The 18,873-nt window shown below is 36.6% G+C and overlaps 1 protein-coding gene across 1 annotated transcript in view; it reads right to left on the bottom strand.

Annotated features, from left to right (window-relative positions):
• The window catches only part of LOC150104184 (rho GTPase-activating protein 7-like), a 372,722-nt gene that overhangs the window by 98,219 nt on the left and 255,630 nt on the right, over window positions 1-18,873 (bottom strand). The window contains exon 11 of the mRNA XM_090397299.1: window positions 1,348-1,513. Within this exon, the coding sequence (XP_090253425.1) occupies window positions 1,348-1,513 (166 nt within the window). The remainder of the gene's footprint in view (window positions 1-1,347; window positions 1,514-18,873) is intronic.

Genomic DNA, 18,873 nt, shown 5'->3' with positions numbered 1-18,873 from the left:
TAAAAATTCAGGAGGATACAAAGCTGTTGCTGAAATTCAAAGTGTCTGCAGTAGCTTTGGGATCAGCAACAGCATATCAGTAGCGCACTCAGGATTTAATCTTTTTTTTTGGGGGGGGGGGGGTTGAGAATACACACTACACATCGCATATGACCTATGACTGAGCATCTGCAATGATCGCTAATTTATAAGTAGTATAGAAATAAATAGAAGACACGACACAACATAAAGAAAAAAAAAAAAAAGAATTTTAATTGGGAAAAGATTTTTGGAAAATTTTCTAGTGTTTTTTTCCTTTTTCTTTGAGGGGAGGGCCCCCCCCTGTCTGGGTGCACTACTGCAGCACATCCACTATGTTTCATGGTAGAAAAGGTATTTATATCTACCTTTCACTTTCTGGATTTTATTCAATACAGTTTTTGCACTGTTGGCTGATTAATTGATGATGTAAATTGGATCCAAGATTGTTTTTGACTCTGATGTCTAACATAACATAACATAACATGCTTTTGCCCAAGCATGTTTAAATGCTATTAGATTAAATGTGGCAGGGCATCTACCAAATATATCCCATGCTCAGTCTTGATGCTTATTGGCTGCTTGGCACTCAGGGTTTCACCAAGGCTTTGGACAGAGTGGAAATCGAGATGATATTTTTGGAACTGCAGCTGTTACTGCTTGAACAATACAATCTATTATATACTTCACTGGTATCCATGTGTTAAGGCTTAAGTGATAGGAAAGCTCATGGTAAAAGTTTAATGGAATGAAACAACAGTAGGAAACAATTAAAAGAAGTATTTAATGCTTCCAATATTTCATCTGAGTTAGAAACATTGTCAAGAAGTACAAACTGAGACTTGTAACACACACAAAGCAGTACAAAACTAACTGAAACATGTGGAATAAATATTAGTCCTAATTAGGTAAGGCACCCTCTATGGACACCAGTCAGTGTAATTAAATTGGGATCTCAACATATTAGTGTTTCCCAAATTTTGGGAAGTTTTATGCAGCCAAATTATTTAAATTAGGCTAATTTTTAAGAATAAAAATCTCTTAAAATCTCTTGTATCCTAAATAATGTCTCTGGGAAAGAGACAATGAGATCAAAATGGCAAACTTTAATCACTCTAACAAACCAACTTTCTAATCAATAAATGCACATAAAATAAAACGCATTAGATATATTGAGAAGATATGGTCTTGACAGTTCTTATTTGTTCTACTGGAATGATAAAGCAGGACGACAACAAAATGATGTTTTAAAAAAAAAAGGTATCAAAAAAATAGGATTACAAATTATGAATCATTTAGTTCCAGACTTGAAGGAGTTTTGTGACTTACGCTGTGGGTCGTGTAAGAGATGATCCTACTCCAGAGTCTCGCCTTTCTGTACTATGGGTTAACATTTCTCTTTCTTGCCATTCTCCTGTTTCCTGATCATTTGTACCAGCTTGAGTTGAAAATACCTTAAGTGAGTCCTGCTCTTCCTTTTCTCTTCTTGATGATACTGCATATAGTGTTGACATATTAAAGTACCATTATTTTTTAACATAGTACATGAATTTCAATTTAAAAAAAAAAAAAAATATATATATATATATATATATATAAATATACATAAATATATAGGTCAATATGGCACAAAAGCTTATTTATTCAAAGCCTTTTATTGATAGTATTATCTTTGTTTATGACTATGCAAATGAGCGTTTTTGTTTTTGCTAGATTTTGAAAGCATACATTACATAAATAGCTTCATTCACAGTACTGAGGAGAACAACAGGTGGTCAGTGGATCTAAGAGATTTCATGTGACATAGTGTGTATATGTGCTCTGAGTACTCTATATCAAGGGAGAATCGATGTGATATGAAAGCGAGAATAGAGAGAGAAAGAGCATATTGCAAGTGTTTCATGATATGGTGCCAGAAATTCAAGATGTGTCAGAAGCGGGATAATGATGACTATGAATGGTGAAAGCTGTGCAGTTGAGGTGAAAGAAATATGAATAACAGTATACAAGAGGTGGTGAAAGGAAACAGTAAAGTAGCATGCAAGAAAGATATGCCTGCTAACTATACAATAGTGGGGCTGGAAAGGTAATGAGTAAGAGAATGTGGCCAACAAGAAGCATAAATGCCACTGTGAAAAGATTCTGGATGCAAAAGCACAGCTGGTGAAGATGAGGCAAGAGATGAAGTAAATGCAAAATCACATGAGGAGAAAGATATACATGGAAAAATGAAGAAATCTGGAATGAAACACAGCCATGTGAAAGGGATAATGAATGACTCAACTGCAAGGTAGCAGAGAAAGATTACCATAAAAATTGGCAGCAAAGTAAATGAAGAGATAGAGATGGGAAAAAGATTAAACATATGAGGAACAAACTGAGGAGAATTATAAATTTGCATGGAAGTGCAAGGAAGAACTAGAAACAAATGATTTTGTTGATAACAAAATCAAAGAGAATCAAAATGGAGTGGCGCTAGTGGCGCCGTAGCATGTGGCGGTGAATTTGAGCTATGTAGAAGAAAGTGATTTTTAATTGGTAAATAGTCCATTTTTTTTTCCCCGTTTTTCTATGTTTTTGAGTGCTAAAAATTGTTTCTCTGAATACGAGTGTACTTCAGTGGTTGTTTTTTTCGAAGTTAGTTGCTATCGCGATATAATATATTTTGGTTACCTTCGGAATCGAATGCATAACGGTAGAAGGCAAAACGAAGCTACGTTTTCATTACTGTATTTAGTTATATTTCATTTTATTTAGTGTACTTAAATGTTTTGTTTTGCTTGTAATTGTTTGTACTTTTTTTTTCTATTTATTTAACGGAATTTATTAATTGAATAATTAACGATTATGCTACTCGGCAGTAAGAAATGATGACGGATTCAGCAGCAGTCGCAAGTGGCGTATCGCCAAGTCCTCCGCCATTTAAGAACTCAATTATTAGCAATATCATAAGGGACTTTGTGGCATGCAGTACTTGCGGCATATATGCATCTTGGGAATTAGATATGTGGCTTGTGAACGAGAGCGGAGAGCGTATATGCACAAAATGCAGGCAGTTGGAGGAAATAAGTGCATCAGAAATATCGATATCCGACTTTGTTCTCCAGGAACGGGGAATGAATGTAGGAAGACAAGTAGTGTGATAGGAGAGAATGAAAAAAAGATATATATGAATGATAAAATAATAGTTGATAGTGTGGAAGGTGTGCGTGACTGTGAAAGTTTAGGAGATGGTTTTGTTTGGGAGAGTGAATTTAGATTAAGAGTGACTGACCTGCAGAGGGAGATAGATGAGTTGAAAGAGGAGGTGGAATATCTTGTGAATGAGAGCAGAAGTATGGAAGAGATAAATGCAAGGAGAATCAGAGTAGCAGAGAGAGAGAATTTAGGGAGTATGAGTGAGAGGTATGGGGGGGTACTAGAAGAGGAGAGAATGGAAACAGTAGAAGAGAGGGAATGAGAGAGAGATAGGTATGGGAATGCTAGCAGACGAGGCGATGGAAACAGTAGGAGAGACAGAATGAGAGAGAGATATGGGAATGCTAGAAGACGAGAGGATGGAAACAGTAGGAGAGACAGAATGAGAGAGGGATATGGAAGCGCTAGAAGTGGAGAAAATGGAAACAGTAGGAGAGAGGGAATGAGAGAGAGAGATGTATGGGAGTGCTAGAAGAGGAGAGAATGGAAACAGTAGGAGAGAGAGAGGTATGCGAATGCTAGAAGAGAGAATAGCAGTAGAGGAGAGGGAATGAGAGAGACCTATGGGAATGAAAGAAGAGGAGAGAATGGAAACAATAGGAGAGAAGGAATGGTAAGAGGTATAATGTATGGTGACTCAATGATCCGTGGTGTTCAAGATAGGATGCATGAGGAGTGTTTGCCAGGAGAAACAATAGAAAGGGTGGCTATGGCAATTAAGAGAGGTGAAAGGGTGGATGAGATGATTGTGATGGTAGGAACGAATGACTTGAGTGGTAATGTAAGTCGGGCAGCGAGAGATATGAGATTTTTGCTTGAAACTGTACGGAAGAAGACAGAGAGAGGAAAAATAGTGTGCGTGTTGCCTAGGTATGATAATGATGAGCTGAGCAGTGATATTGAATGGCATAATAGCAAAAATGTGTGACAAGAGAGGACTGATATATGTGGATTTTGGAGTACGTTTGAGGAAAGAGAGGAATTGTATGCAAGAGACCGTTTATATTTGAATGAGGAAGGACATAGGCATCTGGAGAGATTGCTGTTCTGAACAAGTCAGTGTGTTCCAGGGAGGATGATAGCAGGGGTGGCCTCTTGTGGGAATGGATACTTGGGAGAAGGGAGACGATGTCAGGTAACACTGAGCCCAGTGGAGTCTAGAAGGGATAATGCTGGGTATTAGAACAATGGCATTTATATGCTTTATACTAATGCCAGGAGTATCCGGAATATGGGAGAGGAATTGGTGGCACAGATAGCATCAGCCTGGCCAAAAATTATTCGGATCACTGAGACGTGGTTGACAGAAGGGGATATAATAACAGGAATAGAAGTCGCTGGGTATAGCATTTTTCATCAGGATAGGAGGGGAAAGCGTAGTGGTGGGGTACTGCTTATGATAAGTGATGACCTATGTCCTCTAAGAGTGGAGGCTTTGAAAGGACGTGAGACAAATGATTTTGAGAGCATATGGTGTGAGGTAGAGGTAGGCAAGACAGGATATTTAGTGGGGTGTTGCTACAGACCGAGGAGCACGGAGGATGGGGACCAGGAGATGTTTAGACAGCTAAGTTTGGCAAGTGCAAGAAGAATGATTGTTATGGTAGATTTCAACTACAGTAATATAAATTGGAGAGAGGAAGATGCATGTAGCAATAGTGGAATGGAATTTCTAGAATTCTTGAGGGACAAATGTCTTAGGCAACATGTAACAGCGGGAACAAGAGGTTCAAGAGTTTTAGATTTGGTTATAGCATCAGAAGAGTTGATAATAACTGAGATGACATCTCTCACACCAGTTGGAGAGAGTGACCATATGGTTTTGACTTGGAAAATGAATAGACATGCAGGAGTATCAAAGAGACGGGAACTTACGTGGAATTATAATGCAGGTGATTATAATAGTCTTAGACGTCAACTTCGGGAAGTTTCATGGAGGGAGGAATTGAAAGGCCGGGATATCGTTAGTGCGTTGGAAGTTATGAAAGAATATTTGTTAGCAGCAATGGCAAGTTGTATACCATGAGTGAAGAAGAGGACACAATTTGGAGTAAATTAGATGACAAACAATATTAAACAGGAATTGCATGTGAAAAAGAGGCTATAGAAGAGATATAAGGAGAGAGGTGGAGAGAGGATGCATGAAGAATATAAGACACAGGCCAGAAGAGTGACTAGTGTGGTAAGGAAAGCAAAACTGGAATATGAGTGTGGAAGAATGATATTGTGGGATAAAAATGGGAATAGAGTGACTGATGCAGAGGACATAGTGGAATTGTTCAATGACCACTTTATTGGAGTATTTCATCCTGGAGGAGTCAGTTTTAATGCTAGAGGGATAGAGCAGGTTCAAGGTTTAGAGGTACAGGAGGAGAGTGTGTTTCAGATACTGAGAACTCTGGATGTCAATAAAGCTTTGGGACTGGATGGTATTTCACCACAAGTTTTGAGAGAATGTGCTAGGGAACTGACAGTGCCTTTAACCTGGCTTTTCAATGAACGTCTGGCTTCGGCAAAGGTGCCCAGGGAATGGAAGGAAGGAAGGTAAGATAGTGCCATTGCATAAGGGTGGTAACAGACTGGAAGCGTCTAATTATAGACCAGTCTGTGTGTCATCAGTAGTTGTTAAGATCTTGGAGAAAGTAGTGAGGGACCGTATACAGCACTGGGCAGATGAGGGTAATGTTATCTGTGAGAGTCAACATGGATTTGTGAAAGGGCGCTCTTGTTTTAGCAATATGCTAGCCTTTTATAATAAAGTTACAAGAACATTAGATGAGGGAAAGGCATATACTGCAATTTTCTTAGAACTATGAGAAGGACACTGACCTGCAGAGATAAGAGGGTTATCATTCCGTTGTATAAGTCTCTGATCAGACCACACTTGGATTATTGTTCTCAGATTTGGTCCCCAGGATTTGAAGGGGATAAATTAAATGTGGAAAAGATACAAAGACGGATGACAAAGATGGTCTCAGGACTGTACAAGGATAGTTATGAGAATCGGCTGAGGGAATGTAAACTGAAGAGTTTGGCGGATAGAAGAAGGAGAGGTGATATGATTGAGACTTTTAAACTGTTGAGAGGTGGTTACAGGGTTGACAATGGGGAGTTTTTTCACTTGGTTGAACAACGGGAAGGAGTGATGACAAGAGGCCATCCCTGGAAGTTATGAAAGGAAACTGTGAGCAAGAGGGTGAGGATGGTTTCTTTGCATGGAGGATGGTTGAGCCGTGGAATGCATTGCCTGATAGAGTGGTGAGGGCGAGAATGGTCAATGAGTTTATGGAGTGGTATGATAGACTTTGTGTTTCTTAGGGCGGAACCTCCCCTTGATGAGTCTTGACAGACTTTATGTTCTTAGGAAGGACCTCCCACGAAGAGTCTTTTGACTTCATGGAGGCCTGAATAATAATAATAATAATAACATAAGAATGGATATCAGGAGGTTGTTGAGGAGAATGAAAGATAACAGTGTAGTTGGAAAGGTAATCAGTGTCTTGTTCACGTGTAATACTGATTAGTTGAGACAGTGAGTAAAGTGAATCCGAGGGATGGATGATGCTGTATGAGAGAGAGAGAGAGAGAGAGAGAGAGAAAAAGAAAGAAAGAAAGCATTTGGTGTAAGCCAGCTAAAGACACTGTTGCTGAATGGAAAAGTAATTATTTACAAATAAAACATAAATTTCATTAAGTAATTTAAGAATGGTTTATGCCGGCACGGTTGGCCGAGTGGTTAGTGTATCCGCTTTCCACCCAAAAGGCTGCAGGTTCGAATCCCGCATGGGCATGGATAGTTGTGATAGTGAAAATACTAGTGGTGGTACTGTAGATGATGAAAATAGTTGTGGTTGGTGGAGACATAGAGTAGGTGCCCTCCCTCAATGAGTCTTTGGACTCTCTGGAGGTGTTAATAATTAAATAAATCCCTGGTTGAGTGTAGAGAATGTAGAGAAGAATGTACTTTCCCTGTAAGGAAATTCCATTCTTCTGCAATATCACTTTAATTCCCTGCTTTTCTTGCATCTATTCTGAGTTCATTCATATTTCTTACATGACATAACTTTAACAATCCTCACAATTGCATTCTAATTACTGTGCTAGTATTCATGCTGTTTTTTGTTGCATTTTTTTTATCCTACCCTTTTCATATTCTTACACCTTAAAGACTATGACTGATTTACATCTTAAATTAAGGGGATAAAAATCCCTTATTTTACAGCCAGTATGCGAAACTCAGATCAAAAACTACGATCTAAGAGTTTCATGCTGAAGAACTATCGGTGAATCCAGGCGTGAGTGAACACCTGGTAGTACAACACCAAGGCAACTCGAAGCAAAGGTGGAGCCAGCTCTCCCACTATCCTTGATATTTTCTCATAATGTAAAACACAGCTCCTAGATGTAATACTGCCTTACTTTAAGGCAGTATTACATAATTTAAGTCATTTCAATTTTGTCCCCTTCAATTTTTATCCCCTTAATTTAATTAACTTCGCCAGAAAAAATAGCCATTTGGCTTTGTCCGGCATTTGTATAGTGAAGGTACGTAAGTTCTTTTCACTTAAACTTTGATATCATCCAGGTCTACCTACTCACTGATGACACCTCAGAAAAAGGTTGAAACCAGTCTGGGTAGTGACCTCTCCTCATAATGTAAGGCAGTATTACATCTCCTAGAAGCTGTGTTTTACATTATGAGAAAATATCAAGGATAGTGAGGGAGCTGGCTCCACCTTTGCTTTGAGTTGCCTTGGTGTTGTACTACCAGGTGTTCACTCACGCTTGGATTCACTGATAGTTCTTCAGCATGAAACTCTTAGATCGTAGTTTTTGATCTGAGTTTCGCATACTGGCTGTAAAATAATAAGGGATTTTTATCCCCTTAATTTAATTAACTTCACCAGAAAAAATAGCCGTTTGGCTTTTTATCTGATTTACATCTTTTTAAATGGAATGGTTTACTGTAGTTTGTATTATGTGTGTATCTAGTCATGATAAAATAAGGTTTTATATAAATAAAATCTTCATAACACTTTTAAATCACTAGTATACATTCCATTCAAGAAAATAACTCTAAGGATTTGGTTGATATACATTCAATCCCATTGAAACTAGCATACCAAGATGCCAGACTTCTATGGCTTCTTCCCCATTAACAGTAATGATATATGTGGAAGCGTACTCTCTCTTCAACTGACTAGTAACTTTACCTGCATACACACTTTGCTCAATCTCAAGTATGGCACTGTTACTATTATTATTATTGCACAGGAATTTCTATGGAGTTTCACCCTTGATTTCTATGGAGATCAGATTTTCAGATATCTTATATATGAGTAAGATCCTACTGTTATTTCCAGTATGAAGAATAACAGGAATTAATACAAGATCATAACAAAATTGGCATTATCAGGCCAACTGATATTATTTAAAAAAAAAAAAATTAATTAATGCTAATAATAGAACATAAGATTTTTATAATAACAAGACCTCCAATCTTTTTTTTTTCTCTACTGGCTTCAAGTTGGTGCTCATTACAACCATCATTTATTCCAGTGATAACAGGAAATGTATTAAAAAACTAAGAAATACAATTATTAAAGATGACAACAGGACTCAATCTGAACAATCCCAGCTATGAATCTGTAACCTTTTGTTTACATAGATGATTTTTTTTTCTTTTTTTTTAATAACAAAACTCTTGGCAACAATCCCATTCAACCTTTGTGATGAATTCATAAGGTGACATATAGGAATGTAAGACATGACAATTAATAAATAACATAAAATGGATTTATCTTACATATATATTTAATTAGTATAAAATTTTCGCTCTAATATCAAGGGCACACACACACACACACACGAACTGCATGTACATGATGTAGTGCATCATGATGCTCTATAAAACTCTACATCATGCACGTGCAGTTCACACATAATCATCCTGTTGAATACACCAGTTTCTGTTGTTTAATTTGAAAGTCATAATAAGATGACCTTGATACTAGGGCAAAAATTTTATACTAATTATATATATATATATATATATATATATATATATATATATATATATATATATATAATTAGTGTATATATATATATATATATATATATATGTGTGTGTGTGTGTGTGTGTGTGTGGGTGTGTGTGTGTGTGTCTAAGGTAAATCTATTTCATGTTATTTATTATTAATTCATAAGGTATGAATCTAAACATATGCCTTCTAGACTTCTAGACTTGAAAAGTAAGCATTAAGAACAACTCCAACTGAGTAACTAAACTTCTTTATATCCAACATTAAAGAGTAGCATTAGGACTTTCTTGGGTACTGTAACAAGTTATTTTTGTCTAACAGATAAGCTTAGGTGTTGATGATTATTCATGACTTATTTTTCATGGTATTAACAACACCACACACACTTTTATCACAAAGATGTTTTATTAATGCTTATATTTCGCTGATTTTCAACTCAGCATCATCAGAGCACAACACACTTGTATACGCAACAGTGAGTGAGTGAAACAATATAATTGCAAAAGACAAAAGATCTAAAGTCCTATTTTTGGCACCCTCTAACAAAAAAAAAAAAAAAAAAAAAAAGCAGCAGCTATCCAGGAGTTTTTTTTAGGATAACCGTCACCCAAATTTTTGGCAAATTAATGCAACCATATTTGTTAAGGTTGGGAGAATTCTTCGAAGCCATTGCTGACTCAAAAAATAATCTTTCAGATCTATAATGACTCCTAAATAGCACATTCGTTTTCCTCCATCTAATCCTGTGTGAAGGAGTGTCCAAAGCGTGGTCTGCCAATCCCGACTTGCCATAGTAATAGTAGCGAACGTATCTTTCATGTTCTTCCAGGCAGATGTTCACTGATCTTCCTGTTTGCCCATAATAGGCCAAGTCACAGTCACAAGGAACTTCATACACTCCTGGGTGTGCTAAAGGGTGAAGTTTATCCTTAGGTGAGTGGATTAGAGTTGCCAGCTTGACATGAGGTTTGAAAGTGGTGTGAAGGCCATGTTTCAACAGTACTTTGGCTATCTTTTCTGATATAGAGAATAGAAATGGACATGTTGTATTCTTGTATATTAGGGAAGGGCAGAGTAATGGGCCTATGTAGAATTTTATCTATTTTGTAGGGATTGTAGCCGGTATGGCGCAGGTATTGGAGTTCAGTGGTTAGAGCTGTATCGTTAGAACAAATGGCTCTGGCTCTGTGTGTAAGTGTTTTTAAAATACCGTACTGTTGGACTGGATGATGATGTGATTGTTTATGCAGGCATCTTCCTGTGTGTGTGTAGGCTTTCTGTAAATAGAAAAAGATAGTGATCCATCTGAAAGGTGGGTGACTAATGTGTCAAAAAATGGTAAACAGTTATTTCATTCTTTTTCTACTGCGAAGTGAATTTTGGGGTGTTGGCTGTTTTGGTAGGTGACAAAAGCATCCAAAGTGTCTTGTCCATGGGGCCAGATGGCAAACACATCATCTACATAGCGTAACCACACTTGTGGCTTGTATGTAGCTGTGGTAAGTACTTTGTTTTCAAAGTGTTTCAGGTAAAAATTTGCTAATGGGGGGGGGGAGAGAGAGAGAGAGAAAGAGGGGAACCCATAGCAGTACCTTTAATCTGTTTGTAGACTTTTCCTCCCCATGTAAAGTAACCTGCATTCATGGTAAATTGAAATAATTCAAAAATATCAGGGGGAAATTTAGACTTGATTAAATCAAGAGTGTCTGTAAGTGGTACGTTGGTAAATAAGGAGGTGACATCGAAACTAACCATTATGTCTGAATCTTTTAGGATTAGATTTTTAACCAGTGTTTTGAAATGGACTGAATTTTTTGCAAAAGTGGAAGAGTGGCCAGTAAGTGGGGGCAAGCGACTTGGCTAAATGCGGGGCCAGTTTATATGTGGGACTATCTATGCTATCGACTATGGGGCATAGGGGGATATTAGTTTTGTGGATTTTTGGTAATCCATAAATACAGGGTAGTTTAACATGAATTGGTTTTATTCTCCTGATGATTTCTTTGGGCCATGATGTCACTTTTTCCAGTAATTTTCAGACTTTTTTCTTTTGAGACATCATAGGGTCTCGATGTATAATTTGATATGTGGAACTGTCACGTATGAGATTTTGAATTTTTCTGTTATACTCTTCTTGATTCATGATAACTGTTGCATTTCCTTTATCAGCTTTTGTAATAATAATATTTTTATTATTATATAACTTTTTAGGGCACTTATTTGCTTACGTGGCATATTGCTTTTTGGAGGTTTAGCCAAATTTTTAGCCTTGTTTAGAATACTTGCTATATCTAGTCGCACGTTATTGGCCATTGCTGGCGGAAGATCGTGGATACCCCGTTCTACTTTCATCATAATTTCTAGTTTAGGAATTTGTTTGGGCGTGACGGAAAAGTTATGTCCTAGACTGAGAGTGTTCTTGGCTTCTTCAGTGAGTGTTTCCAACGATAGGTTTACGACCACGTGGTCTTGTCGAAGTTGCAGTCGGGACTTTGCATGTTGGCGCTGTTGTAGGAGTTCATATTTCTTTAGGTGTTTGCTTTTTACTTTTGTGAATTTTTTTTGCTGCAACTTCAGATATGTGCTGTAGGACAGGCCATATTTCAGGATTTAACATGTTGATTAGTTCTTGTTATAGAGCTGTTTAGCTTACTAAGCTCTATGCTTAGATTTGTTCTCGAAGAAGCGCTAAACTCACCCATCGATAAATACGATGTGTCTTTGCCGATTGTAACTTTTCTTTCAATTTCAGAAAAGATGGAATGATATCGTTGTCGTGCCATCGTTTAAGGAAGGACTTTAGATCTTTTATCTTTTGCAATTATATTGTATCACTCACTCACTGTCACATATACAAGTGTGTTGTGCTCTGATGATGCTGAGTTGAAAATCAGCGAAATATAAGCGTTAATAAAACATCTTTGTGATAGAAGTGTGTGTGGTGTTGTTAATACAGTGAAAAATAAGTCATGAATAACCATCAACACCTAAGCTTATCTGTTAGATTGATGATTCTGCACGGAGAAGATATTGTATACAAAACGCGACGTTTCGGTAAGTTGAAACTGAAATTGTCCAGAAAATTGAACAGGTTAGCCTTCCTTAAATGATGCCGCGGAAAATTCTACAAACAGATTAATGGTACTGCTATGGGTTCCCCTCTCTCTCTCTCCCCATTAGCAAATTTTTACATTAAACACTTTGAAAACAAAGTACTTACCACAGCTACATACAAGCCACAAGTGTGGTTACGCTATGTAGATGATGTGTTTGCAATCTGGCCCCATGGACAAGACACTTTGGATGCTTTTGTCAACTACCAAAACAGCCAACACCCCAAAATTCACTTCGCAGTAGAAAAAGAATGAAATAACTGTTTACTATTTCTTGACACATTAGTCATCCACCTTTCAGATGGATCACTATCTTTTTCTATTTACAGAAAGCCTACACACACAGGAAGATACCTACATAAACAATCACATCATCATCCAGTCCAACAGTATGGCATTTTAAAAACACTTACACACAGAGCCAGAGCCATTTGTTCTAATGATACAGCTCTGACCACTGAACTCCAAAACCTGTGCCATACGTTCTTAGCCAACGGCTACAATCCATACAAAATAGATAAAATATTACATAGGCCCATTACTCTGCCCTCCCCTAATACACAAGAATACAACATGACCATTTCTATTCCCTATATCAGAAAAGATAGCCAAAGTATTGTTGAAACATGGCCTCCGCACCACTTTCAAACCTCATGTCAAGCTGGCAACTCTGATCCACTCGCCTAAGGATAAACTTCACCCTTTAGCACACCCAGGAGTGTATGAAGTTCCTTGTGACTGTGACTTGGCCTATTATGGGAAAACAGGAAGATCAGTGAACATCTGCCTGGAAGAACATGAAAGATATAATCGCTACTATTACTATGGCAAGTTGGGATTGGCAGACCATGCTTTGGACACTCCTTCACACAGGATTAGATGGAGGAAAACGAATGTGCTATTTAGGAGTCGTTATAGATCTGAAAGATTATATTTTGAGTCAGCAATGGCTTTGAAGAATTCTCCAAACCTTAACAAATATGTTTGCATTAATTTGCCAAAAATTTGGGAGACGGTTATCCTAAAAAAAAAAAAAAAAACACTCCTGGATAGCTGCTGCTTTTTTTTTTTTTTGTTTGTTTGTTAAAGGGTGCCGAAAATAGGACTTTAGATCTTTTGTCTTTTGCAATTATATTGTTTTCACTCACTCACTGTCGCATATACAAGTGTGTTGTGCTCTGATGATGCCGAGTTGAAAATCAGCAAAATATAAGTGTTAATAAAACATCTTTGTGATAAAAGTGTGTATGGTGTTGTTAATACCATGAAAAATAAGTCATGAGTTATTTTTGTGCTTTGAAGATGTTGGCAAAATATCACTCACTTGATAAAATTATTTTCTTTTGGGTGCTGTTTAATACTTTAATGCATAAAATGAATAACTGCCAACACATAAGTCTTTTTTTGAGATGGATACCTTAATACTCAGAGAATGGTTAAGGTTCATGCACATACTGTATTTTTTGCCTTATAAGATGCACCACATTTCTCGTGTCAAATTTTTGGGGAAAAAATATTCTTCGCAGTATAATAGGCATGGATTATGTATCGAATTTTTCATCTAAATATTAATTTTTTTATTTAAAATTTAAATACATGTATTATCCATTATTAGCTAAAAAAACAATTATTCTTAAAAAACCATCAAATCATTAAAAATCATATATATATATATATATATATATATATATAAACAAAATAATTTTTATAAATTTCATTAATATTTTCAAATCTTTATTCATCTTCACTCTCAAAATTTTCTAAACTTGATTCTTCATCAAAAACTGAGTCATCACTGTACTGTCAAGAGAATTACTAATACCACACTTTTGAAAAGATTTTATAATTTCAAGAGTCACTTCATTTCATGAAGTCTTTACCCATTTCCACTCCTGCAAAATTGTGGTCTTCTTTCTCCTACCTGTAGATGTATCCTCAACTTTGAAGATTGCATCAAATTGACCCTCACAAATCATTTAAATGATTTGTTTATTGATACATCTAAAGGTTGAAGCACAGAGGTGAAATCCTCCTGGTATTACAGCTATTTTTGTGTTCTATAATAAATTTAGTTTAATCCTTTATCCAAGTGTAAGCAAACAAAGTTTGCACCTGAAGTATCTTCAGGACTGAAGCAACTCGTAGTAAAGGTGGGCCAAGCTCTCATCACTCCTTGTCATAGTATCTCCCATAATGCAAAGCACATCTCCTTCTGGACATGTATAATGCTATGCATTAAGGGAAAGGCCACTACCCAGACCAGTTTCGACCTTTATTGAGGTCTCGTCAGTGGGAGCCAAACCCAGAAGTGGTGATACTAAGGCAGAAGCAATGGAGAAGTCACATTTACTTATACGAGAAGGTCGAAACTGGTCTGGGTAGTGGCCCTTCCCTTAATGCATAGCATTATACATGTCCACACGAAGACGTGCTTTGCATTATGGGAGATACTGAAACAAGGAGTTATGAGAGCTTGGTCCACCTTTACTATGAATTGCCTCAGTCCAGACGATACTTCAGGTGCAAACTTTGCTTACACTTGGATAAAGGATTAAACTAAATTTATAATAGTCTAACCAAGTGGAAAATAAACTTCCAACATCTTTCTCTAAATCCAGAGTAATTTAATAATAAGGTGGTACACCTTTTGGCAACTCGTATAAGTAAATATGACCTCTCCATTGCTTCTGCCTTAGTATCACCACTTCTGGGTCTGGCTCCCACTGACAAGACTTCAATAAAGGTCAAAACCGGTCTAGGTACTGGCCCTTCTCTTAATGCATAGCATTATACATGTGTGCAAGGAGATGTGCTTTGCATTATGTGAGATACTGAGATAAGGAGTGATGAGAGCTTGGTCCACCTTTACTATGAGTTGCCTCAGTCCTGAAGATACTTCAGGTGCAAACTTTGTTTGCTCACACTTGGATAAAAGATTAAACTAAATTTTTTATAGTCTAACCAAGTGAAAAATAAACTTCCAATATTTTTGGGTTCATTTTGCGAAGTTCATTTTTAATAGCTTTGGTTTTATGGCATTTAAAACTGATCCCACACCTTCTTTATCCCTTCCTCATCCATCCATCCTTTTGGATGAATGTGAATGTAAACCCCTTTGGGAAGTTTTTCTTTTAAAAATTAAAAAAGGTGGCAATTTTGTTCCATCCACACAGCACAACAAAACAACAGTATAGTGGATTTTTCAGTGACCAGAAGTTTTAACAATATTTTTTTTTTACCTGTGGAGTCAATGGTCTTGTTTGAGAGCACATCAAAAGTCAGAGGCACTTTATCCATATTAGCTATCTGTGAAAGTTCAAAACTGTCTTGTTTTCTAGCATTTATGATGAATCCGTGAAACTCAATAATTGTACTTTCGAATTTGCAAGCATGCATAAATCATTTCTCTTCGTAAATCCAAAGCACCATGATGGCAACTCTGTAAAATCAATGATAATTCTTTCTGTTGCCAATAACTTTGCTTGTTGAATAATCATTTTTGTAGATTCGCAGCAACCCGATCTTCTTTGATCCATTATCCAAGTTTTTAATTCCTGACCATTTTGCTGGTTTTCTATGGAGATGTTGAGATTGTGTTTTTTAGAATTTGCTTCTATTAATTGCTGCTCTTGTTTCCTCCTTTCGATAAGTTCGTACAACTTGTTTCTGTAACCAGAGGTCCAAAGTGCCACTCTGCTACCCTATTGCCATTTTTTTTTGTACTCAATTACACTATGCTTAAATGCAATCATATAGCTATGCCTGTGCTTCGTGGAATCCATGGGTTATAAAAAAAATTTAAATATAATGTATTGATTACTAGTTTAAATGCGTGATTATTAATGACTGTGCAACTATTCAAATGATCACACATTGCCAACAAGCGATGATGCACCGCAACTGCGCATACATAAAAAACACATCAGTGTATAAGATGCATCCTAATTTTCAGGTGAATTTTAAGTAAAAAAAAAAAATCTTATAAGGCAAAAAATATGGTATATTAATGTGGTACGAATACTTGGACTTTGATTATCACTCATGTTGATGTTTAATGGAGAAAACACACATCAAGAGATAATTACTAAATTTATTTATTGATCTTATAAATTATTAAGCATATTCATGGGCATGCAGGCATACTAGCAGGAAGACAAATACAGACTGAGTATATAAAAGGTGGGATCCTGCAGTCGTAACTGGCATCCTCTATGATTGAGGTAATGGAATCTTGCTGAAGGTTTCAAGATAATGGTCTTCCAGATTTTTGGTAAAGTGAAGCAGCCAGATTTGTGCAGATTTGGCAAAAATGTTATAATGCTGTGGCAGATTTTAGATATAGCCTCTCAAATTTATATCTGCTTATATATAAAAGAGAGATGTTGGTTCCATTGGATCCAATAATTAATATCTATAACATAGTCAGTTACTCCAAAATAGATGTAATGTGCAAGTAATGGAAGTGGTTTCTGTTGTCCTCCAGACAAATATTAGCTGTTCTTTCTGATTGTCCAAAATACAAAAGTTTGCAGGAGCAAGGGATGTTAGAGATCCCAGGATGGTCTAAGGAGAGGATCTTTTGGTGAGATAAAGGATAGTTAATTTTAGGTAAGGCTTGAAGGAGGTCTATATGTCATATCCCTTTTAAAACCCATGAGATTTTTTCTGAGATGCACTGGATGTTGAAAATGGCAGTGAATTTTTTTGTGTTCTGGATTTTGGGAAGGGTTGGGTTTGAAGGATGGGCAGAGTATTCTGTTGATGTTGTGAAGGAGAAAGACATTGGTTAACAAGTGTCACAGATGCGATTGATTTCTGTGGTGACTAGTGTTGTCTGAGTAAATAGTTCTCAATTTGTTAGAGGTAAAGTGATATGAGAGATGGTGCATGTACCTTCCAGTAGGTAGTTGAATGATCAGAATGTGAACAAAGGGCAGACCAACAAATACCCAATGGATCCTCATCATTTTCTATCTACAGAAAAACCTTATTGAAATGATAGCAATTAGCTACTATCGTTTCAATAGCTAGAACCATTTACTCAGACTACACTAGTTTGGCCACAGAAATCAACAGAACACTACCCATTCCTTAAACTCTGCAACACAAAAAATCCATTCCCTATATCCAGTACACCTTAGGAAAAAAAAATTTCACACATTTTAAAAAAGGTATGATATACTGACCTCCAGTGGCAGCTCGTACATAAGCACTGTGACACTGCAGCACCCCCCCAAGGAAAAAATGAAAAAATTAAATTCTTTTGTGTTTATAAATAATAACAATGCTTACAACATTACATAAATGCAATACAACATGTTCAAGGTTACAGCTTATGTTTCAACATTGAATTGGAATTGTTCGATTAACGCTTTAGATTACAAAACAAATGCACTACGTTCTAATGCAGTGTCAGAATTATCACATTTAGCCAATTGAAGCTAGACTCGCCAATATTCGCTTGTGATTGCACATTACAAGTGATTCCGACACTGCTCGTTTGGACAGTGTTGCTTACAGATAAATCTTATGCTTGCGCACATTATTTCTGTGAGATATGAAACTTTTATTATTAGTGCGTGTTCGTGGTGAGGGTGAACTATTTTTCGTAAATCTTATTTTATTTTGTTAAAATAACATATAATTATTTATTTATTATAGATAGAAGGCTGAATTATGATGAGTGCCACTGTTGAAAATATGAAAAGAATTATATTTTTTCAATTATCGTTACATGAAACAAATGCACTGTGATCTAATGCAATGTCAGAATTATCGCGTTCGGGTAATTGCAGCTAGACTCCCGATATTCGTTTGCACTTGTCATTGCACACTACAAGTGATTCTGACACTGCTTTCTTTGGGCAGTGTTGCTTACAGATAAATTGTATGTATGCGTTATTTCTGTGAGGTACAAAACTTTTATTATTGGTGTTTGTTCATGGTGAGAGTGAAATATTTTTAATAAAGCAATTTTTTAATGTGTAAATTTATTTATTAATAAATTCGTTACTGATTAGGAAAAAAAGAATTTTTTTTTTATTTTGTATATGCAGCAGCCCCACTTAAAAATTTTCACTGGCTGCCACTGCTGACCCTCCCCTTCAAGCCATACCTAAAATAGCTGCCTTTTTCACTCACCAAAAGATCCTCTCCATCATCTAGATCATCCTGGGTGTTCATAGCATCCCTTGCTTCTGCAAACTGTTGTATTTTGAACAAACAAGAAGAATCACCAATATCCATTGGAATTTGGGGGAACACAGAAACCATGTCCATTACCAGCACTATAACCACTCTGGAGTAGCAGACCATGCCATGAATACAAACCACTGGATCCAATGGAACAAAATCTTCCTTTCATATAGGAGCAGATGTATATTAGAGAGATTATTTCTAGTCTGCCACAACATTCACCAAATTTGAACAAATTCAGCTTGCATCACTTTACCTAAATTATGGGTGATCATCAGTGCTTTTTTCGTAAAACTACAGGTGATAGT

The sequence above is a fragment of the Typopeltis vanoorti genome, chromosome 8, assembly GCF_054136105.1.
Source record: "Typopeltis vanoorti isolate ZY-2024b chromosome 8, IOZ_Tvanoo_1.0, whole genome shotgun sequence".
Classification (NCBI taxonomy): domain Eukaryota; kingdom Metazoa; phylum Arthropoda; class Arachnida; order Uropygi; family Thelyphonidae; genus Typopeltis; species Typopeltis vanoorti.
Note: the sequence above shows the minus strand (reverse complement) of the source record. Positions and strands in the feature narration are given on the sequence as shown.